At 36.4% G+C, this 24,629-nt stretch overlaps 1 protein-coding gene across 1 annotated transcript in view; it reads right to left on the reverse strand.

Annotated features, from left to right (window-relative positions):
• Positions 1-350: 350 nt before the first annotated feature.
• The window catches only part of ZNHIT6 (zinc finger HIT-type containing 6), a 59,823-nt gene continuing 35,544 nt past the window's right edge, over positions 351-24,629 (reverse strand). The window contains exons 8-10 of the mRNA XM_054566925.1: positions 23,933-24,010; positions 4,696-4,820; positions 351-794 (exon numbers count right to left, since the gene is read on the reverse strand). Of these exons, the coding sequence (XP_054422900.1) occupies positions 754-794; positions 4,696-4,820; positions 23,933-24,010 (244 nt within the window). The 3' untranslated portion in view covers positions 351-753. The remainder of the gene's footprint in view (positions 795-4,695; positions 4,821-23,932; positions 24,011-24,629) is intronic.

Here is a 24,629-nt window from a genome sequence, read left to right on the forward strand (position 1 = left end):
ATATACATTCCAACAACACTAAGGAGTCCAAGTGTTTCTTTTAGTTATTCCTAGATGTTTCAAAACTGCACAAAACTAGTTATCACAACACCCCGGTGTGGCAATGACGAGAGTGGAGTGGAAATGGATGAAAGGTATAGAATTCATAAGACGACACAGCTCTTTGTGTGAACAAATGCAGCCAAATCTGTGAGCACTGACAGTTCAAACAACAATTTGGAGCTGCTGACTTTCTGAGCTGAATGTAAGAAATAGTAGCTAATTGTACTTATTTAGCTTTTACATAGGACATTATACCCTGGTATACCTGGTATACCCTGGTGCTACCCTGGTATGAAAGACCTGTTCAGTCATTTCAAGAAGGTAAGTTACACATAAATCACCAAGGCAAGAATGGGGAACTGAGGGCTAGGTGGTGTGTCACAGGGCCTTTTGACATCTTTGTGACCTTGGGTTTGGTTTTACATCAAAAGAGAAAAGTTTTCATCTCATACAATTCAGTACACTAAAAGGCAGGGATTAATTAAGCACTATGCCAATCAGGTGCAAAAGAGGGGTTGCTAATAGGAATAAGGACCTTGTAAGTCAATTCAAGAGGTTAGAAAATACATCTTAAAAATTTTTTTTAGACTGTTTAATTACTTTTCAGAAAAACAAAAAATTGCACCCACCCATAAACAATACCCCAATCACCCAACAGCTACTCAATGCATAGTCCTCTGCAATCTGGGCATTTCCTTCCTCCAGAAGGGCTCAATTTTCATTGCCAATGTTCTTGGTAGATTCATTTTTCACTGAAAAAAATAAACATACAGTCAAGTGTTTATACTGTTTTTGTTTAGCCTGTTGTTTTTTCCTCTTCTCCCCTCCCTTCTGAAGCATCCCAACAGCACTGCTCACAGGCATAGACAAACCATGTCATGTCCCAGGCAGCCAGGATATACAGTTCTGGCCACAATGAATAGAGAAATGATGTCTGAAAGTGGCAATTATATTTTGTGAGGTAACATCCTTCCTGACTCTGTGGAAGATTTGGGAATGGTCACTTCAGTGTGGTTATGATCCCACACTTGCACCACTGAATAGATCACTATTATCACATAGACTAGCCAAGTGTGGTTGGAATAAATTTTTCCATGATTTTTTTTAAACTTAAAATTGAGAGGGAGTATACATTGAGTAAATATGGGCTAACAGAAGACAAGCTAATTACCCTCTCTGACTTTCACAGAAAAGAAGACTTAGAACAGAAATGCAGTTCCTTTAACAGGGCTGCCTTGACTAGAGCAAGCAAGTCTATGAGTACTCACTAAACTGAGAGTTCCTTGAGAACAGACATTGGACCTTTCCTCCCTGTAACATCCCGCTACTGCAGCACATTTGCTGAATCAATATAAATGCAAGTCACTCTATCTTTTAGTTGTTGTTTTTTTTAATCTGCAGAAAGGGAACCAGAGTGAGTGCTCTATTTCATTGTATGGTGAAGCTAAAAGGAAGTAGTGTGTAAAAACACTATGAAAATTAAGGTTAAAATACAGATTATTTTGCTTGAGGCTTATAGCCATTCATCTCCACTATGTAGGTAAGAAAAATAAAGCTCAGAGGCAGAGTGAATGCTCAAGGGCCCAGAGTGAAAGCTAATAAGAGTTGGTGCTAGAATCATAAACCTGGATCTTGTGTCATACGCCAATTGCCAAGGTCTTTGGGGTTTGCTGATAGTACCTGCATTTAAGATTGAATCAGCAACTAAACTCATGTTTATTGGGTTCTTTCTATGAGTAAGGCCTTGAAATAGCTTCCATCCAAGAAATGTCCCAATCCTTGTAGAATTTCAAAACTCTCAGAGTCCTTCCAATGTCTCCATGTTATTACAAGTTAGTCGTTTTTTCTTCTGGCTTTCTCAGCACTTGCTGCAAACTCTACTATAGCACCTACTGCACTGTAAATCTTACATTTGTGCTTCTGTGCTTGAAATCCATCTCCATATCCCCACCCCGTTACCTCACACCAACACTGAAAGAGAAAGGAAGAAAAAGAGGGGTAAGGAGAGAGAAGGGAGGAGAGAGGGAGGCAGAATAGATGAAAGCATCCATTTGTCCAACAAGAGACTGACATGTGAGTGGTTGTTATGCCATGGTATCTTTTACTAATTCAAATGATCAATTTTGGGTTGGATTCCTTCTCAAAGGCAGAGGCATTTTCTAATTTTGAGTTATCTTAGAACAACAGAGAAATATTATTCTGCTGTTATTTTTAAATTAATGGGGCTTTGTACTATTTGGCATTGCAGTTTGCAGAAGACTTTTCCCTTTCTTTGCTTACTGAAGTTGCCCAGTTTTCTTCTTTTCATAGAGCTCCATTCTTTTCCCTTAGACTGAAATGCAGCATGCTTTGGAGTCATTTGATCTACTGATTAATTTTGGCAAACAAGAACCTGTGAAGCAAGTAATACTACTCTGATCACTTTGCACTGGACTGATACAAGATGGGTGGTTAGCACTGTACATCTCCAATCTAGTGGGCTACCTTAACTGCTTAACCGTTTACAGTCAACTTTTTTCATTCCTTAAAAAGAAAAAAGCAAACAAACAAACAAAACTTGTCTATTGCCCATCAATATAGGCAGGCTTTGGAAAAAGTACATTACGGCAATCTATAATCATAACAAACATTTTAACAACCATCAACTGTGAAAACTACTGAATCCCAGCCCAGAAACACATTTTTCTAAAACTAGAAGAGAGACACCTTGTGCTATGAACTCAAGATTAAAACCCAACATTTTGGCTCTGGAGAGAGAAAGAATTTCAAGGCTTTCCAAAGAAAATGTCCTGTTCTTATATAACCTCCTTCTGCATTAAGGGACCACCCTGCAGAATATCCAATGGTTGTGAGAAGGTACAAAAAAAAAAAAAAAAGAAGAAGACACCCTGAAGTGCTTACACAAAGAAATGCATGTACAGGAAAACCTGGCATTATTCTTTAAAGTATGTATTTATGATGTGACAACACTGGTATGGTCCTTCAAATCCTGTCAGATCCTCTTTAGTTCTTTGCTACAGCAGCTCTAAACAGTTCTCTATACTGAAAGCGTGAGTCACCTGTGCTTCCTGTACATAAGTCAAACATCATATACCTACCAAAACATAGCAAATTTTACTTAAGAAGGTTCCAAGCTGCATTACAAAAGTAGCCTTTTCTTTTTGCTTCATTACAGGAAGCCTTAATTCAATGTGCGTTCCTAAACAAGGTGAAAGAGGAGCTGTGTGTGCTATGTTTATTTACACAGACAGTGTTTGCCCTGGCTTGTAATCCACATTACTAAACAACTTTCCCTGAAACCAACATTTAGGGCGAGAGCTATGTGAATTATATTAAGGAAAAAGTAAGGTTTTTATACAGCTTTAAAAAAAAAAATGAAACTGGTCATTTAAAACTAAAATTTTTAATTTGAAAAAATAGAATATTCTTGATCAAACTGTGAAAAATATAAAGACAAGAATTAACTTCAAGATTTAGAAATTCATAATTGTTTATTAGATACTTCACATTTGCTAATTAAAAATCTATTTTCCAATTGTAGCACTGACAGAAACTTTGGCCACTTGGGAAAAAAGTTTTTTCCTATTAACTTTTGTGAAGAAAAAATGCTATTCTATACATATAGAGAGAACATCTTACAAGAAAGGTTACTGCCTGTTACAGTCTCTAATGCTGTATAACAATAAAACCCAAACCACATATTTCAAGTAACATTACCTTAAAAAACAGAGTTGACTCCGATGCAAGGATTTTATGGTACTCTGGAGTTTGCTACCATGAAACTTGCCTGTTCCTAATAACTCTTAGCTGAAAGTAGTATCTAATAGTTTTGAGTTAGGGTAAGCAACATTTCTCCCTTTTTAAAAGTAATTTCTAGATTTTATTCACCCTCTAGAATCTGCATTCAGAAACACAATTAGCTTACTTTAATCAGATTTGCAAATAAGGGTAAGTCATTTTATACACTGAACTTTTACATATACCACTTCTAGTTCTAATACTGCCTCCCAACTCTTCTACTCACTAAAGAGAAAAAAGTTATCTACTTTTAAAGATTCACAAAAATGCCAAGGAATATACCCAAGGAAACAAAAATCAAAGGAAATAAAAACAATGGGTTTAAAAATAAAAGGAGATAAAGGGTCAAGGGAATGGCGCTTGACCCTATGGCACATCACTCTAAATGGAAGCTCAAATTTAAAATGTTCTGTTCCTTGTAACACTTCTTTCCATATCGTAGGATACTAAAAATATTTTTGCAATCCCTCATTTTAAGAATCTCTTAAAAAAATGGTTTTAACTCACGACTAAATTTATCTGATCATGACAGACTGATACTTAAAGACCATTAGCTTGAAAAAAGACAAAAACACATACAACTCCAATAAGGCAGAAAGTATCCTTTTACAGCCAGACATTTATTGAAACTGACTTAGTCATTTCCAATTGACAGTGTAAGCTCATATGCTCTCAAACCAGACAGAAGCAACAACTCAATCATTTCGTTGTTTATGGTATTAAGGCTATACAGTAAATTCAGTTAAGTGTGTAAATCAAGTGAGAAAACACATATATAAAGAAAAAAAGACAGCCCTAACTGCTTCAGTTTCATTAGAGCTATTCTGAGCTTTACAGGAATAAATTTATACTTACCTTGGTAAAGAACTTGCATGTCACTACTGGATTCTTTTAATACCACATGTAGTGTTGGGTACTCAATGATCACTTTGTTCCTCAAATTGTCAAGGAGGCTTTTGTGAGGATCCAGCTCATAATACCTTACAATATAAAAGCAAAACAAGAAAATGCTTCTAATGTTAAAAATTACTCATAAATAAAATGTATCAGTCTCTTACACAAAAATTTTTTTAAATGGTGATAACACTATTTCAGTAGTTATTTTCTTATAAGATAATAAGTATAATACTTCTAAAAAAACAGGTAAAAGAGCTATTTTTATGGAGGTTCTAAAGCTATATCAAAAGCATATCAAGAAACTTGTAGCTTTCAACTTCTGTTCAAGATGGTGATGTAGGAAAATACACCTCATCTCCTCACATAGCCACATCAAAGTTACAACTACAGAACCCCCATTATTCAGACCTGCCAGAAATCGAGCTAAATGTAAGTCCTATAACTATGGAATTAAAGAAGAAACCACATCGAGACTGGTAGGAGGGACAGGCACATGGATTGGGCTGGTCCCATACCACATGTGGCAGATATAAATCAGAAGGGATATCTCTGGGAGTGAGGGATCCTGGCCCCACACCAGGACCTCCCAGCCCAGGGTTCCAGTGCCAGGAAGAGAAGTTGTCATAACTTCCGGCTGTAAAAACCAGTGGGGGATTGAGGCTGTGGAAGGCAGAAACTTCAAGGGTCCCAGACAGTTTCTGTTATAGGGCCTGTGCATGGCCTTAACTCGGATTTACTCTCTCCAAACTCCAGTGCTGGGGAGAAATGAAGTGTTTGGCATCAGGACGAGAGCGAGGGGGCAGCATTCCCTCACAGAGAAGTGCTGGCAGAGGTCGCTGTTACTTTTCTGAGCTCTCCCCCACACAGGGTGGGCAGACGGTCATCATATCTGAGACTCCATCAATCTGGCTCACTTCCTATGCGCCACCGTTGGGGATTCCCTGATGCTTTGCCCCATCCAAATTTTGGGCCCACCCAAGCTGTTTCCAGTGGCTTTCCCATACGAATAGTTCGTCTTGGTTCCAGCTTCAGATTTTCCTAAATTCTCTTAAACAAGCAGCGTCTGGCCTTAGCCCTGTACCACTTGTTAAGAGGCCCCAGGCCCGGCATAAGCAGCAGCTGGCTGTGGTTCACAGCTCGGCCTGTCCTGGGTACCTCTAAGCCCAGCACAAGGAGTAGCCACCTGCAGATCACTTTGTAGCTTATGCTGAGAAGCCCTAGACAGGACACATGTGGTGGCTGACCTTGGCCTGCACCTCCCGGGAGGCCCCAGAACCTATGCACTCAGTGGACAGCTTACAGACCATGTCGGAGCACTACCACCCAACTACCTCCACAAGTGACAAACTCAGGGGTGGGGACACGGTGGGTACCAGAGCTCTGCTGAAGTTAAGTCCTGTTCTGTGGAGTGGGCTCCTGCATAGCTGATCATCCACGATGGTCAAAGTTGGTGGTCACAAACAGTCCTTGCAGCTGATCAGCCTGGGTAAAACCCTCAAACTGACCTGCCAACAGCAATCAAGGCTCAACTACAACAGGAGGTTATACACAGCCCACATGGTAGGTGAACCTTGAATACCCAGGTTGCGTGGTAGGGGAGGCTGTGCCCCGGGACCCTACAGGACACTTTCGACATTAGGTCACTCTTCCAAGCTGGGGAGTTGTAGCAGCTCAACCTAATACATAGAAACAAACACAGGGAGGCTGCCAAAACAAGGCAACAAAGAAAGCTGGCCAAATGAAAGAGCAAAACAGAACTTCAGACAAAGATCTAAACAAAATGGATACAAAAAATCTACCAGATGTAGAGTTCAAAACACTAGTTACAAGGATGCCTCAATTAACTTAGGGGAAGAGTAGATGAACTCAAAGGCAACTTCAACAGCACAAAAAAGGACATGGAAACCATAAAAAAGAATCAGTAAGAAATGAAGGATAGACTAACTGAAATGAAGAACAATTTACAGGGAATAAACAGTAGAGTGGATGAAGCCAAGAATCAAATCAGCTATTTGAGACCCAAGTAAGCAAAAAACACCCAATCAGAACAGGAAAAAGAAAAAAAAAGAATCCAAAAAGAAATGAGGATAGTGAAAGAAGCTTCTGGGGCAACTTCAAGTAAACCTACATTCACATCACAGGGGTGCCGGAAGGAGAAGAGACAGAGCAAGAAATTGAAAACTTACATGAAGAAATAATGACAGAAAACTTCCCTAACTTGATGAAGGAAATAGACATACAAGTCCAGGATGTGGAGAGAGTCCCAAACAAAATGAACCCAAAGAGGCCCCACCAAGACACATCATAATTAAAATGCCAAAGGCTAAAGACAAAGAACGTTAAAAGCAGCAAGAGAATAAGTAGTTAGTTACCCACAAAGGAGATCCTATAAGAATGTCAGCTGATTTCTCAAAAGAAACTTTGCAGGCTAGAAGGGAATGGCAAGAAATATTCAAAGTGATGAAAAGTAAGGACCTATAACCAAGATTATTCTACCCAGCAAAGCTATTATTTAGAATCGAAGGACAGATAAAGAGCTTCCCAGACAAGAACACGCTAACGGAGTTATCACCACTAAATCAGCATTTTATGAAATGTTAAAGGGTCTTCTTTAACAAGGTAAAAAATATGAACAATAAAATGGTGATAAATGCATACATATCAATAATTCAATCTAAAAAACAAGCAGAACAGAAATAGACCCTAGATACCGGGAACGTTTTGATGGTTGCCAATGGGAATGGGTTCAGGAGGATGAGTGGAAAACATGAAGGGATTAAGAAGTACAAATTGGCTGTTACAGAATAGTCATGGGGATGTAAAATACAGTGTAGGGAATACAGTGGAATACAGGAGCCAAAGAATAAATAGGCATGACCCATGGACATGAAAAATGGTGTGGGGACCGCATGAGGTAGTGGGAGAAGGGGCTGGGTGAAGGGGGACCAAAGGGGGACAACTGGGACAACTGCAAGAGCATAAATAATAAAATATTAATTTAAACTAAAAAAAGAAGCAACCTAAGTGTCCATCAGTAGATGAACAAATAAATAAATATGATACAAATATACAATGGAATACTAGCCATAAAAATGAATGAAATAGTCATCTGAGACAACATGGATAAATCTAGAGGGCATTATGCTAATTGAAGTAAGTAAGACAGAGAAAGATACCATATGATCTCATTTATATGTGGAATCTACAAAACGAAAAATAAGCAAACAAAACAGTAACAAAAAAAGCATATCAAATAAACTGACATTAGAAAAGCTCTAAAAGAAGTCATTCATTTTCATACCAAGGAAGGAATAAAGACTTTTATGTATCTATCTTTAATGTAGCATAAAATTCTCTTGGATAAAACAATCATTACCTAAAAATTTAGAAAAACACTATCCCATGATAAATAATTTTTAGTAATGTCAGTAAAATAACTGGCTACAAAATACTTTGTAAAAAGTTCATTCTAATTATAGTTTCCAGAAATTTCTATTGTCATAAAATTAAATATGGCCTTCATTTAAAATTAAAAAAAAAAAAAAAAAAGACAAAAAAACCCCAACCAGATCTGGGTTCCTAAATGAGACAAAAGCACAAAATTTAAGAGATACGGAGTTTATTAGTCATGGTATCATGACATAACTGTCAAATGTGTCACAGGTAATTAGATACTTATATCCCTTATGATATGAAATTTCATGTCATTACTTTAAAAAAGTTGGGTTGGTTAGAGACTCAGTCCCCTCACATTCTCCCTTGCCTGCTTCTGAACCGGGAGAACAAGAGGTGGAATTTCAGCTAGCTTACTGGGAGTTGCATATGAGAATGTGTTGGCATGTTAATATCATGTCACGTCAAAGAGGAAAAAATAGAGAACATGTCCACCAATGTACTGCAGAAGTTCTCTAACTTTTCTTCACTACCTCCACCAATGATAGATGATATTCACATGCACAGCCCAAATCCCAAGGGATATCCAACCTGCGAGCGTAACTCTATACTTTTCCCTCCTGCTCAAAAAAGCACAGTGGAATACAAGTGATCAAGAATGAGGTTATCATTGGGATGCACCTGACTCTGCTGTAATTTTGTTTTAAGAGTAAATCCTTCACAAACTTAGTTATTTCTTAATTAGCAACAAATTATTTACTCCATAACTTGCAGCTGACTGAGACATCATATCACACTAGGAACGCCTGGTGTAGTGATCCCTCCCACCCTCCCTCTTTCCTTTCCCCTTCCTTCCTTCCTTTCTTTTTTTCTTTCTTTCTTTCATTTAGACAAATACCTTTATTTGGTTTTAAACACATAAAAGCAGTACACATGTGAGTGAGGAGGCTGATCAAGTCCTGCAGGAAAAGGTTAGTAGAGTAGTGATTTCTTTGTGTTCTAAGTTTGTCCTATTTAAGGGAAACCAGACGTACTTAAAAATGCAAAGTCAAGCCACTGCAAAGAACTAATTTCTTTCTAAGAAGTAGGTGACAAGTGAGAGAGCAAATGTAAAAGCCAAGACTTTACTTACTTTTGCCCAACTGCATACCCCACCCCTGGAATTAAATTCTTCATTTTAGAATCACAGAGTATTTTTTATGTTGAAAAAAACTTGAAATGCAAAATACTCAGTTTTCCTAAAGCAGCCACCCTTGTGCCCATAGGCCACAGAATGCATACATTCTTTTCCCTGTGTAATGTAATACAGATGTGCTTACAATACTTTAAAAGTGGTTCCAGCATTCAAGGATTAAGAGTTTTACATCTTTTAAACATTATTTCCCTTTGAAATAAGCATCATAAAAAAAAAAGTTAACAGTAAATATACAAAAGAAAAATTCAGATTGGATTAGAATGAAAGTATAACATGAACTTATAAAATAAGATATAAAATGGATATAACCAAATTTTTCTTAGGAGAAAACAAGACTTGAATTCTCAAATAGAAACTTTTCCAGTGGTATCCTATAAACACTTGCAGTAATTTATCTCCTCTGCATTTTAACTGAATCATCAAAGCTTCTATTAAGAGAAATTTCCCAAGTTTCCCTTATTTCAGTTTTTGGTAAATTTCAGTGTTTACTTAATGTGTTAGATATTTTATAATATTCATAATTTTAAATATTATAATATTTAAATTCTTTTCATAATATTAAATATTTGTTAGGTTTCTGTAGATTCCCAAAGCTGGAGCAATTGGAAAAAAAAAAATTCCTCAAAAGCCACATGGTAACCAGAGCCCAATTTTATATGTTTCCAACACAGGAACATTTAGAGACACTTAAAAATTCCCAGGTAATAAATTACATACATGCCAACCAGGCACTGCACAAAGTATTCAGAATGCAAATATTTATAAAAATTGTAATAAATTATTTTTAAAATATTTTATTCAAATAAAAAGGAAATCTGGTACATTACATGGTTTTGATTAGAACTAATGAGCTTTTTTTAGTGTTTACTCTAAAATGATGCAAATTGCTAATCACGGCAATATTGCTATTGTGTCAATAAGCTTCTAGGCCTCAGCTTTCCGGTCTGTTAATTAAAGAGGTCAGACCTCACTATATAATCTTTCAGCATAAATTCTGAGTTTCTTTGATTTTTCTACTACTAGTGGTTACTCTTAGTCTACTAGAGCAATTTTCACCTGGTGTGCTGCAAGAATTTTTAAAACAAGCAATACCTGAGTATTTAGTTGGGACCCCTGACCTCTTTTTGCTTAGATTGTCAAATAAAAACATGACAAGAGCCAACATAACAGCCGTCCAGTGTGAATGAATCAAAATTATAACTATTTTTTTGGTCTTGTCGGCAATATATATTTTGGTGTGCTACAGCATTTTAGTCATTAGTTTATGGGTGCCATGAGATGAAAAGGTTGAAAATCACTGACTTAAGCCATGAACATTGTTTCACATTTGTATTTAACTACAGTAACAACACATTCTCATATAAACTTTAGTTTAAGGACAAAGTCATTGAACTTCTTCAGTAACAAAGAATGGTACTTATATATATAAGCACTGAAATACATAGTTGTCATTTTATACATTTTACACTTTAAACGTAGCCTTGCAACTTTTAATATAACCTCCAAACCATTATTTTATATTCCATTTACTTCAAAGTTTCTATTCTCTTGAGGAAAACTGTACAAGTCCAGCCTGACACTGCCTAAAACATTTAGGCTTTAGCTCTTTTGAAAGCCATTTAAGCCACTGAATCCTAAGAGGCAGCTGAATCTTTTAGAAATTTTCAAAAATTCTGCTGTTCCCATTAGTAGAATGGCTCTGCTATCCTAAGACAAACTACTTAGGTTTGGGAGAATTAAGATACCAACATTTGTTTTTCCCTTCACCCTTAAGGACCCTCTCAGACATTTCCTCCTGTTACTTCCCTGGCTCTCCCTCACAGGCTCGGCTGACCCTGCTCCAGGCAGCCCGACGGCGGCATTCTCTGGGCGCTCGGCTCAGGGGGCTAACCAGGTGTTACAGACACTGACATTATATAAATAAAAGGTGTCTTGATACTCAAGGATATGCTTTTAGTCTTAATTCTGTACTATCTTTCAAAGAAACTTGCCATTTTCCTGAACTTCTTTCTCTGCACTTTATTAACAAGTTAGGATTTTTAAAAGAAGGAGACAGAAAATTACAAGAAAAAGAAAAGTCACAGGCTGCTTTCTTTTCCATCTGATCACTGACACCCTTTAGAGATCATTTCCCCTTCGATCCCCTAAAAAAATGCTGAAACTAAATTGGAATATTCTCCAACTTTGACATTATAATAGCAGCCCTTAGGTTACAGATTTTTTTCCACTGTAAAATAAGGTCACTGGATGAGGTGAACACCAAGATTCCTCTAGCTCTAAAATTCTACAGGTTTTGATATTTCTGCCAAAGGTAGTGCTTAACCCATATTCTTAATAGCCATATTTATTTCTCAATCTAAGTAAAGTACAGCTAAATGATTCTGAATGGACAAAGTTGAAACTCTGGCTGTTTAAAAAAATTAACCCTAATATAAATCAGTTTATCATTATCTGGTAACTAAAGGTTTTTTTAAAAGTATGGTTTATTCTCGCATAATTGAATTCAGTAAGGTTCCTGAATTAATTATAAATTAAATGTTTTAGACTCACACTTACCAAATTCCTTTAAAATAACACAAACTTAAAAGTTCTTAAACTTATTTTAAGCCCTGGCTGGTGTGGCTCAGTGGATTGAATGCCAGCCTGTGAACCGAAAGGTGGTCGGTATGAGTCCCAGTCAGGGCACATGCCTGGGTTACGGGTCAGGTCCCCAGACGGGGGTGTGTGAGAGGCAACCAGTTGACGTACTTCTCGCAAACATTGATGTTTCTCTCCCTCTTTCTCTCTCTCTGTAAAACTAAATAAATAAAATCTTAAAAAAGGAAAAGTACTAAACTTATTTTAAGACTAGAAAGAGAATAGATTAAGTGAACAAAGTGGCTTTCAAAACCCAAACAAAAACTAACAAATCACATTGTTAATGAAGACCCAGAATAAGACAAAAAAATATACATAACCTCAAACTAAACTATGTAAACCTCAAACTAAAATATGTAAAACCAAACTAAGCACAGGAACAGACAATTTTAACTCTTCTGTTCAGAAGAAAAAGGTATTATTTAAAATTTCTCCAAATAATACTGTGTGACTAGTTTTGTAACTCATACTGCCCAAGTCACATTAGAAACAGATCTTGTCAAAATAAAATTTTTCGTATCTTTTAGTTTTCATGTTTAAAACACAGTAATTGAATTAGCAGTTTGCTGCACTTTGTTTTGGGAGTTTAATGTATCCACGCAGACAAGGACTATACACGCTTGGCAGGGGGCAACATGCATTAGTGGGTTGGTGCGGACATATTCCTCCATTCAGAAAGCTCATCAGTTTTCCGAACTGCACTGGTAAAGGATCCCAGTCGATCCGTAACATTGTACGAAAATTTTAGGATGTGATAGAATAGTGACCAGCTATATATTTTAAAACATGCCTTAAAAAGGGCCTTATAAGGCTCTTACTTGTTCTAGATGCCACTTGTTCAGTCTTTTCTTATCCTCACTGGTAAGCTCAATTACTTTTAAATCCAGAAGGCCTGCATTCCAATCTCATCACTGGTCCTTATGAGCTGTGACTCCCAAGGATACTCAGTTTTCCTCATCAGTTTAGCAATGGAAAAAATAACTATTCATCAGCTAGCCTGTAAACATTAAATGTAATAGACGAAAATGTTTCTGAAGTCTAACTTGCCAAACTGGTATCAGTAATAAGACCTAAAGATAATTTAGTACCTCTAGCAGGGAAATGACATACTTATCAGGAATTATGTTCATGATTTATGATGAAACTAGTAAGTATAAAAAGGACAAACTTTGTAGACAAACAGACACGAGTTCAAATCCTAGCTTTGTAACTGTAACTTGGTTTCTCTGGGTAAGCCAATTTCTTAGAGCCAAAGATTCCCATTTTGTAGAGATATAGTACATACTTCATTAGAATTAATGTATGTGAAAATGCTGTACACACAGGGCCTGGCATTAATTCATCAACTAATTCGTCAAATACTTATTTGAGTCTACCATGTATAGGTAGTCTGCTAGATAATGGTAGTACATAGAAATAAATCCCAGTTTATTGGGGGTGCCAGTCAAATAACTACCACATTTTCATCGGGACAAGTTTCATAATAGAAATCTAAAGCTACGTAGATACTTAGCATTCTGTTTCCGTGTCTTCCTCTAAGTGTTCTTTGAGGCTGCACAATGCCTTCAATATCTATGCACTCCATTTACTAACCCCTTAATTGGTTCTTAAAATTCCTTTCTCCATAGATTTTCTCCTAATTAACATAGGGAATTTTAATTAGTCTTACTCTTGTTAACAAAACAGACCTTCTCTGGTGCTAAAATGAATGCAAGATTCTGATCAGTAGACTCTTACATCCTCAATCCTTATCAGGAAGTGTCACACTTTCAACATATGATTAGGTCCCTCAGAGAAGCTTCTGCTTAAAGAGTTAGTCAAATAGTGCATGACTTAACTACATGCAGAATTATATTATTTTACAGTTAGCAAGAACTACTCTAGACTTTTTTGTCTTCCAGGTGAGGGCACTGAAGCTCTGAGAAGTGAAGTAACTTACTCAGAGTCACTGAAGGAGAAGCAGAGTTGGGACTCTAAAGCAGATCTGAGTTCCTTTACCCAACTATTTGCTTGTTTGCTTACTCCTCAGTCAACACTTATTTACTGAGATCTACCATGTATCAAACACCGTTCTAAGCACTGGGAATACAATGGTGAAGTATTAGGTATTCACTAGAGGTGAAAACATGAAGGCTTTCTAGAAAGGAAGTATATAAGGGGTGGGGCAAAAGTAGGTTTACAGTTGTGAGTACATGAAACAGTTGATTCTTGTATTATTTTTATTATTGTATTATTTTCCATACAAACAACTGTAAACCTACTTTTACCCCATCCTGCACCCAACGTAGAGTCAGGAATAAGATAAGTGTCAGCAAGATTGAGTAGAGAGTGGAACGGAATTCATAGTTTGGGCAGTTAAAATAAATTATAGTGAGAAGTCTCAGAGAGGAGGTTGACGCTCTTTGGCTAAAATGAAATATCTGCATCATCTAGAAATTTCAAGTAATCATGTCACTATTCCATCTGAAGAGTATATACAGTTGGTCCAAATTATTATGTAACATTAAGTAGACAATAAATTTACAGACGAACAGGTGCAAAGGGATGTCGTGGTCAAATTCTTAGCAGCTGGTAAGTTTACAATTTACATACCATGCTCTCATTTCAAATATATACCATCAGTTTGTTTTCTGTATCTATGAATATTTGTTTTGTTTTGTTTGTTCATTTGTTTTTTAGATTCCACACATAGGTGAAATCATACAGTATTTAACTCTGTCCAGCTTACTTCATTAATGTCCTTTACGTCCACTCTGTTGTCAAAAATGTCAAGATTTCATTCTTTTTTTATGACTGAGTACTATTCCTTTATATATGTACCACATCTTCTTTATCCATTTTTCAATGGACATCTAGGTTGCTTCCATATCTTGGCTATGTTGTAAATAATGCTGCAATAAACATGGGGGTGCATATATCTTTTTGAATTAGTGCTTTTGTTTTCTTGGGAAAAATCCACAGAAGTGGAATTGCTGGATTGTACAGTAGTTTTTTTTGAGGAATATCCACACAGTTTTCCTAAAGTAAAATCTTATTGGAAATATATCTATTAATGTGATAGGTGAGCCCCAATGATAGCATCTCTTACTACATACAAAGTTGTTTACTATTGATGTTTAGATTTCCCCCACTTATCTCTGCACTGTTTATTAGTAGAATCAAATTCCAAACAGAAAACAAGAAGAAGTTTAAGTAATCCCATCTAGAGAGCAAGCTGCTGTTACTGACTAATCCTTCTGTTATCATTTGTTTTCAAGGAACCTAACTAAAAGGCAAAAATGATCTTTGGCTATTTTCATAAGAAAGGGCCTCTGAGAGTAGTTAATACTAAAAATTTTTGTATTTCCTTAATGCACTCTGATATATATTTAACCCTGTACCATTATTATCAAAATAACCTTAATTTTCCATTTCTGGTTCAGTTAGGCAAAGGGTGCAGGCTCTTATCTTTTTAGGATGTAAAAATCTGATTTTAAAAAATCTGTCATAATATCAAATGACGTATTTCTTTATACAACTTCAACAACTTAACTGAATAAACATCTACCAAATATTTACTACATAGAAAACATGACAGACACTGAATGGGACCCAAAAATGTCCTCAAGGAGTTTACCATCTTGGCCATTGTTTCTCAAAGCGTGGTCCCAGGGATAGGTTCTATCAGGGCTCCCTAGGTGGCAGAACTATAAAAACTGCAGTCTTCCAGGTCCTCTGTAAGAAGGACTAAACCAGACCCTCTGAGGGTGAGCTGGAAATCTACATTTTCAACACCTGTCCTAGATGATTACAGTAGGCACTGTAATCTGAGCAGCACTGCTCTGAGGAAGAAGAAATACAGGATAAATGATCAGTTGAGGAGATGCTTATAGTTCAGGGAGAACAACTGGCTAGTAGCACATGGGCTGGGTGAAATGCAAAGATGGGTCTGGTGGGACTATGAGGTGAGGCAGGTAAGACACCAGGCTCCTAGAATCAACTAGGACTAAGCGTGGTGTCTTGAGTGTAGGAAGTCAGAATCTGATAAAGAAGCATGAGCTTGAGGTCAGCTCTGCTCTAAGGCAGAGGAACGTCTTTGCTGGTGGGTGGGTATTAGTAAAAGCCAAAAAGAGATGAGGTGCATGTCACTTGAGACTTGTACATGGGCAAAATTAATTTCTCTAAAAAGGCACAGGAAAAAGTATCTTTCCCCTTACCCTCATTATAAATTTTTTTTAAATATTTCATGTTACAAATCCAAAGTAAAGCAAAGCAACCTTGGTTTAAAAAATAAAATCCTCTCTGCATGGAAATAAAATCATCCAAGAGAAATAGCTCATACTTTTGCTGGTTGCTTTTCAAAAAAAGAAGTGCCCCAGAATTATTAACTGCAGCTAGCACGGTGAGAAACAACTGGCAGAATCTGCGTAAGTGCAACAAGGTAGTACTTAAGAAGAGCAATAATCTTCTGTGATGTTCATGAAATCAAAGTCTAGAAAATGCTTTAATTTGCTTGGGTTTAAACTCTAAACTCTTGGCTTTACATGCCAATTTTTGGCAGCAGAGTGAAGGCAACTGGTGTATTCTTCTGTCAAAACACAAGTCTGGAGTGCCCATGCCTTCCCTTGGGTACCTGTTATACCTTATATGTTAAGTTCACATCTGTTGTCACATACACCACATATTTATCTCCTCTCCTAGCCTATGAGCTTGAGGCCTCATCTTTTAGGGCTTAGCATTGTGCTGGCACATGGAAGGGGCCCAATGAATATTAACTGACTAAAGAAAAAAAAAATACAGACTTGATCAATCTTAACCTCCTGATACTTTTAGGTCAAGTTTATACATCAAAGAGCTTGTCCTCTGAGCAGGCACTACTTTTTTCTGAAGGAACTTTAAAGTATACTGGGCAGTTATAATATTTCTCTCTCTTTCTCTCTGTTGTTACATACTGAGAACTGAAGCTCCCAACTGGTTAAATGACATAAAGTCATACAGGATCAATGGAAAAATCCTCTAGTTCAGGGACTGGTAAATTCTGGTCAGGAGGCCAAACTGAGCCCACTAGCTGTTTTCATAAATAAAGTCTTACTGGAACACAGTCAAACCCATTCATTTATGTACTGTCTATAACTGCTTATGTGCTATAATATAATAGCAGAGTTCACAAATTGGGGGGGCCCGCATGACCCACAAAGCCAAAAATAATTAATCTGGCCATTAACAGAAAAAGTTGTCCAAACTGTGCTTTAGAACATTAAAGTGGTATCAACACCTAGCACACAGCAGGCACACTTTAATTAAGTGAATCAGAATACTACCTGAATTCCTACCATGGGGAAGTCACTAACACGGCAGGAAATATTATATAAAGATGAAGATACCTGAGGCAGTCACTGTCTTCAAAAAGGAGTTTATCATCATATGGAATAGATTTTATTAGAATATAAGATATAGGATTGCAGTACAAAACATTTTTTGATGCTTGAGGATAAAAAAATATATCCGATTGGGGAAAAAAGGACAGATTCCACTGTAGACATGGATGAACAATAGACTACTCTGGAAAATGAAGAGGAGAGAACATATAGGAAGCTCACTGTGGAGGGGAACCACGAAGACACAGTCGTTCATGAAAAGTGAAAGATGGCTTTAAGGTCTTACACCTCACTTACCACAGGAATGACAGTGCCAATAACAAGGAAGGAGAATCAACATTGTTGACTGTTTACTAGATGTCAGGAGCATAACCAGCCCATTTAATCCTTACTTAAAACAAAACACCACACACACACACATGCACGTGCGCGCGGATGTGGTGTGATGAGATTTAGACATGTTGAACTTAAAAGATTTAATAAGATGTGTAAGTGAAGATAGCTGCAAACCAGGAGCTTGGAAGAAAGGTTGAAAGTATGTGTATCTAGATTTAGCAAGTCATTTGTACAGAAACAACAGCTGACAACACCATAAATAAATAAACTCCTGAAACTTCATATTCTTCTAATATCCCATTTATGTCAAAATAAATGTAAAACTAACATGATTGGGTACCTGCCCCCTTGTAGTTAGTGGTGAGTGGTCTGTTTGAAGTACTGTATAGCTAATATTGAACTTAAGAGTACGTCCCAGAAATGTAAGAAATTATTTGGCTGAAAGAAGTTATTTAACAAAGAATGCATAATATAGTCAACTGCCAGCCATATGGAACTTTTTCTTTTAAATATATTTCCCCCTTTTACTAAGTAAGTAATCTCTAAGATTAAAACAACAATAAAAACTATCATTGTGAGTCAATTCAGCAAGATGTTGACCTGAATGCTGCACTTCTTAACACTTGAGTTACACATATTTACTGAGAGTCATATGCTTTGTGCCAAGCACTGTGCTAAGTAGCTGACAGGCATTATCTGCAAGTAATCTTCACAACAACACAATAGCACTTCTCTCTTGATCCCTGCTTTCAGATAGAACAACAGAGGCTTAGTAACTTTCCAAGGTCTCTATCAAGTTTAAAGAACTATTTAGACTTTAGAGAGAATCTACTTTGATGTAGGTTTTTGGATAAAAGCAAGAAGGTTATTTCGAAAATTGCATAATTTGGGTTAGTGTGAGAAGCAGTGATTTAATAAATTTAGTGCTTGTAATGGTGAGGCTTTTGGGGGTCTACCAAGTCTATTCTGGAATTTTTTAAAATAAAGGCTACTTCTCCATAGATTATACATTCTGAAAAAATAGTGTTACTAATTCTTACTGGAATGATATCATTTCACTCTGAAGGAATCTTAATAATAAAGTATTAGTATGAAAAGGCCACTCTTTTTGAAAATGTTTCTGACAATGATGCCACTTCTATTTGAAACTCAACATGCCCTAAACCTGTCCATCTCTCAGAAAACAGGTTCATGCCAGAAACTTCAGTCACCTTGGCTTCATGTCTGTTTTTCCTGCAACAGAACTGTAGCCTATTCATTCTTGTATAAACTCCAACTTTTCTTCATATGTGGAAAATTAAATGTGCTTAATTAATGGTTTCTAAGTTGAAAAAAAAAATCATCCCACAAAAGCTTAAACCACATCCTTATCAAAACCAGGATTTTATATAAATATCAAAGCAGGAAAATCAACACAGAGTAGAAAATGTATCTGAACTTCTTTATGAAAATAAATGATTCCATTAATAAGTCCAAGTACAATAGAGACCTAAAATTTAATAGATTTGGAAAATTACAATTGCCTGGACAGTAGCAAAACCAGGACTACTCTGAACTCACCAGTCAATAACAACTTAGTGAGCAGCAGGGCAGCGGCTGCCTCTGGCAGAGCCTGGCATAGCCAGTGCAGGCTTTTCTGATTCAAAATCATTCATTTACACTCTGAGATTAGAAAGCTGGTAAGAAATGATGTGACAAGAGGGCAACTGTGCCCTTGCTAACACAAGCACCTTACATGAATTCTCCTCCGCTGGGAATGTAAGTGCTACAGAACAAGAATGGTGTGCCTTACTGATATCACCCTAAGGTCAAGAACAATACCTGTACCATAGTGGATACTCACTAAGTGTTTGCTGAATGAATAAATGATTTTACTTAAGAAGCCACATTAGCTTATCTAAGAAGACACTAATTCAAACCCTATGTATTCTGAAAAGAAAACTCCCAAACAGATCAACGGCAAATTCCTTAGGGTTAGACACGTATTCATGATTGGCTAAATCTAACAATAAAAGTTATGTATGGAAAAGCTAAATCCTGGGAAACATATAAGATTGCTCTAGCTGATCAGGTATATCATGAGACAATTGTTATAAACCCTCAAAAAGTGGAAAAAGCAACCCATGGAAATTAGAAACATCAAGTGTTTGGTAAAAAGAATTTCATTCTGAAATTAATGGAACACTCTAAATTGTTCATTTAAAATCAAACAACCACAAAGAAACTACATGTTTTTGCCTTCTAAGCACTTTTCAGGAAATAATAAAACCTTCCTATTTATATGCTTATTTTAAATTAGAAACCTCATATTTTATAACCTATAATAATCTTGCTTAGATGTTCTCTGAATGTACTTGTCTTTATGGTATAACTGTAAGTAAGTATACAATCAAATATAAATGCTCATCTAGCCTATGAATGTATTATTTGGAGAACATTATGGTTTTAAAGTATCTAATTAAAAAATAAAATAAAAATCTATTTCTAAATGTATCCCTGTAATATCTAATTTCATTATTCATGATTAGAAAATACTTATAATACAAGGAATTATAAACTAGGATAGAAATTAGGATAACTCTATCTTTAGGCTGACTTACAGGGAAATGTAAGGCTCTACCTGGCCCCAATGTAGCGTCTACCTCAGGATAAAAGCTACCCCAGTAAGAGTTTCTGACATTATTGTTGCCTTAGAGTGATACCATCACTACTCAAAATTAAATAAGGCGGCAATTTTTATATGAAAAATTCCTGGACCTAGGTTGTAACTGTTTGCTTCCTCTTCTTTGGCAGTATTTGCATATGTCACATCGAGTTCAAGTAAACAACTCAAATGGGGAAATCTGAAGGAAAGGTTTCTACACAGATAAGGTAGAGTCAAAGCACCTCTCACGTTACTCAGTCGGGCTCAGGTTTACCATCATGTCAATACAGCCTATTCTAGGTATTCCTTAAAGTTAACACCATTCATCTTTTACTTTATTAACCTATCATCTTCCTCCCCTTTGGGGATAAAGATTAACCCAAGGCACACCTTCAGTCCTTTGCTGGGTTCCTAAGGAAGGAAGTTTGTAAAATAGAAGTGAAGAACCTAAGGAAAAAGAAGCCAGAAGTTGAATTTCTTTGGCCTTTTTCTTGGTTCAGGTTTACTCTTTTTGACTCTGTTAAAATAAACCATACAATCTACTGGCACCTTCCTGTGTTCTGGTCTACACGTACCCAGATTTCTTCTTATGCAACGGCAAGAAATGGTTTTCCCGACTACTCCCCCCAGTCACGCCATACATTTCTGCCATACTCCTAGAAAACCCTGGTCTGCTGGGACACAGTGAGATTTCCATCCCCTTTGCCTCTTGCATTTATAATACCTATTTCCAGGTTAAAAATGAATGCTATCTCCCTGGCTGGTGTGATTCAGTGGACTGAGTGCTGGCCTGAAAACCAAAAAGTCACAGTTCAATTCCCAGTTAGGGCACATGACTGGGTTGCAGGCCAGGTCCCCAGTAAGGGGCGTGCAAGAAGCAACTGATCATTGTATCTCTCGCACATCAATGTTTCTCTCCTCTTTCTCCTTCCCTTCTCCTCTAAAAATAAATAAAATAAAATGGATCCTATCTGGGCCCAAGCAGTCTGTCCTATAGTATAAACTTTAAAATACCTTGTATCCTACATTTACCTTTTATCCCATACAATTTTGGTTTCCTTGAATTTTGGAAGAAGAGAACAATTTGCCAAAGATTCAAGTGTAACTTGTTTAGTAAGCTGGCACATTTCTTCACTGGCCACAGTCCAATTTGCCTTGACTTAAAATGGATATATAACAAATCTCCTCCTTCAGGTTAATGAAGGAAATAAAAATAGAAATAAAACAAACAAAACTAAAACAAAAACAAACAGAAGTCCCCCCAAAACCTTTTGTTCTTAGCAGTTGTACCAAAGTGATATAGGTTACTTTCCTTAACTTTGGTAAAGAAGTTTAATTATCTGGCTGATTAGAGGTAAGTAAGGTGAATGTGATCAAGTTGATCCCAAAAATAGTATTTGTATTTAATTCTATAAAAGCAATCTGGTGTTTCATATACATATTTATTAACTAAAAAATAAAATAAATAGCCCTGGCTGGTGTGGCTCAGTGTATTGAGTGTTGGCCTGTGAACCAAAGGGTCACTGGTTCGATTCCCAGTCAGGGCACATACCTGGGTTGCAGGCCAGGCCCCCTGTAGGGGATGCGCAAGAGGCAACCAAACACTGATCTTTCTCTCCTTCTCTTTTTCCCCTTCCTTCCCCTCTTTCTAAAAATAAATAAATAAAATCTTTAAAAAAATGATTTAAAAATAAAAAATAAAATAAATAATCCCACTCACACAGTCATGACAAGAGTAGCCTCTGGCTACTATTTGTAATTATTCAGGGTCAGATAAGCGCACGTGAAGGAAATGATGAGACAATCAGTTTTCTACTCTCACTGCATTTAAGAATAAAAATTTCCTGAACTGAGATAGATTAACACTTACACTGTCTCCCTCCCATTCCTTCTGGAGCCATTTGTATACTGTCCCCACACCAGCAGCCTAAGACAAGGAGTTGGCAAATGTTCAGAATGGTGCTGAAGTGCCAGAATGGTTGGACGTGTGACCAGGCTGTCAGGACAAGACTGGAAAACAAGTTAGTTCCATGGCCTAGAGAAGGATATGAGACAACTATCCAAAAGCAATTTCAATTTTCATATAAACCCTAATGTTCTCTTAGCAGGCTTATGAGACTGAAGCCATCATATACTCATCAAGTATGCACCACTGTATGAAAAATGAGTAACATTTGCATAAACTAACTAGATAAAATATGGTGCAAATTAAGAAAGGAACTAAATTTGGGAGAGGAAACATAGATAATAAAAGAAAAACATTAATGATTGGTAAAAGGTAAATTCCAAGGGAGCAATGTAAATTATTTTGTTTAAACATGAGTTATACGGAATTCACTTTAGGATTTTGCTAAACATATGTGATTATCAATTTCAGAAATAATTGACTTTGCTTAACATGGATGTTGTCACTCTGGATAACTATCTTTGCAGAAACCACAGACCTTTCTATTCTTTATTTGGGACCCCAAATCTTTTAGGGGAAGAAGTGAAGTTAAACAATGAACTGCAAGTAAATATACTGAACTAATGAGTCTAGGGAAATGGCTATGTGAAAGAAAGCCTGAATTTTTCATCAATGAACCATGAACAATTATATAAAGCTAGTAGTATTTGATATATGTTGGTAAGAGAAGTGGTCAAGATTTCATGTTTCGATCCATTCTTAGTTATAAAATCTTATAATCTTATGTGTAGACCTTTTGTAAGAATCCATTTATCTAGAGTACTAGTAGTAATAGTTATAAAAGCATGATGCACTTACCATGTGAAAAATGAGTTTACATAATCTTTCATGACAATCTTATAATTATTATTATCGTCCCCATGTTAGACATGAGAAACCTAAGGCAAGTGAAGTTATATAATTTACTTAAGATAACTGGTAGCAGGCAGAGCTGGGATTCAAAGGCAGCTATGCTTTCATAGCTTGGATTCTCAAACCTCTAAAGCCATACTAGCAAATTAAAATGTAGACAAGGTCAACCGGATCTAGTCTGAATTGGATCTAGTAGTTTTGTTAATTAAACAACAGGAACAGGGGAAAAGCATTGGAAGTCTAAAGGCTCAGTATTTTGCAACTCAGTATGCTAACACATAACCGGCACTTCAAGAAACTGCAGGGACTCCCAGGGAACATTTAGCATAGTCCACTTCATTTCATTCATGAAGGAACAGAGCCCAGTCATGCTGAGAACTTTATCAAACCTTCCCAGTTGTCAGAACCTGACTCCCTTCATATTTGCATGCAGTGTTCTTTCTGCTGCAATATATGCAACAATAAGTTGGTCACAAGAATTTTTTTATTTCCAGAAATAACTTGAATACGGGAACTCTGGAACAACTGAAACTCTTTTGCAGAGAATATTTATTGAAATAAGTTAAAATGCAACTTAGAAATCTTTTAGTTGCACATGACATTATTTTTAAATATTCCAACCATGGTGATTTTTCAACCGAATTTATCCCATAAGGGTGATTATTTTAAAATTGTAATTTGAAAGTCATTTTTTAAAGCCTAGGCTTTATTTATAGCCAGATAATTAGTATAACTAGCTACTTAAGCTAATCAAGTTACTTAATTACATTGCAGAATTATAAAATATTTAAATAAATGGGGGGGTGCAATTTTACCTTACTAAATTTTGTTGCATATTTTCAACCTTCATTAAAATTTGGACCCCAGTCTGAGAGCGAATGTAGGCTTTCAACCTGAAATAAAAATGTCACATTGAAAAAGCAAAATTGACTTTTAATATATTTCAAAATAGCGTCCATGGGAGACCATTTATGAATCACTAACAGCACTTACAATTTATCTATACAAGCATAAAAAAAGGGCTAAAGATATTTTCTAACCAAGGATCTGAATTTTAAAAAATTATCTCTTCTCTTTGTAGAATTAAGTAACTTAAATTTAAAAAAACAATTTTTTCAGTAAATTAATCTTGCTGTTTTATTTTCTTTTAAAATGTATGCTATTTAGTGGTAGGTATTTTGTTTTATTGCCAAATATATGACCAATGGTAACAACTGGATCATCAGTAATTGGAATGAAACCCAACTTTTTCACCTGTCCCACGACACTGTTTGATATGTGACATGGATCTGATTCAGTCTGATCCATTTGGATACTCCCTTTTATCAAAAGCAGATGATAGGATTTAACTAAAACTAATGTAGACATTTTAGAATCCACTCAGTATAAATTTTAAACACCAGGTTACTCTGGAACCAAACCAAGCATTGATATCCCAAGCAGGTACCATCTGGTAAGAAGAAAGTCAACTGGGTTCCTGCCCAGGAACACTAATGATTTATATTCTAGTAA

Source organism: Pteronotus mesoamericanus, unplaced genomic scaffold (assembly GCF_021234165.1).
Source record: "Pteronotus mesoamericanus isolate MK-2021 breed Mesoamerican mustached bat unplaced genomic scaffold, CSHL_Meso_final contig_181, whole genome shotgun sequence".
Classification (NCBI taxonomy): domain Eukaryota; kingdom Metazoa; phylum Chordata; class Mammalia; order Chiroptera; family Mormoopidae; genus Pteronotus; species Pteronotus mesoamericanus.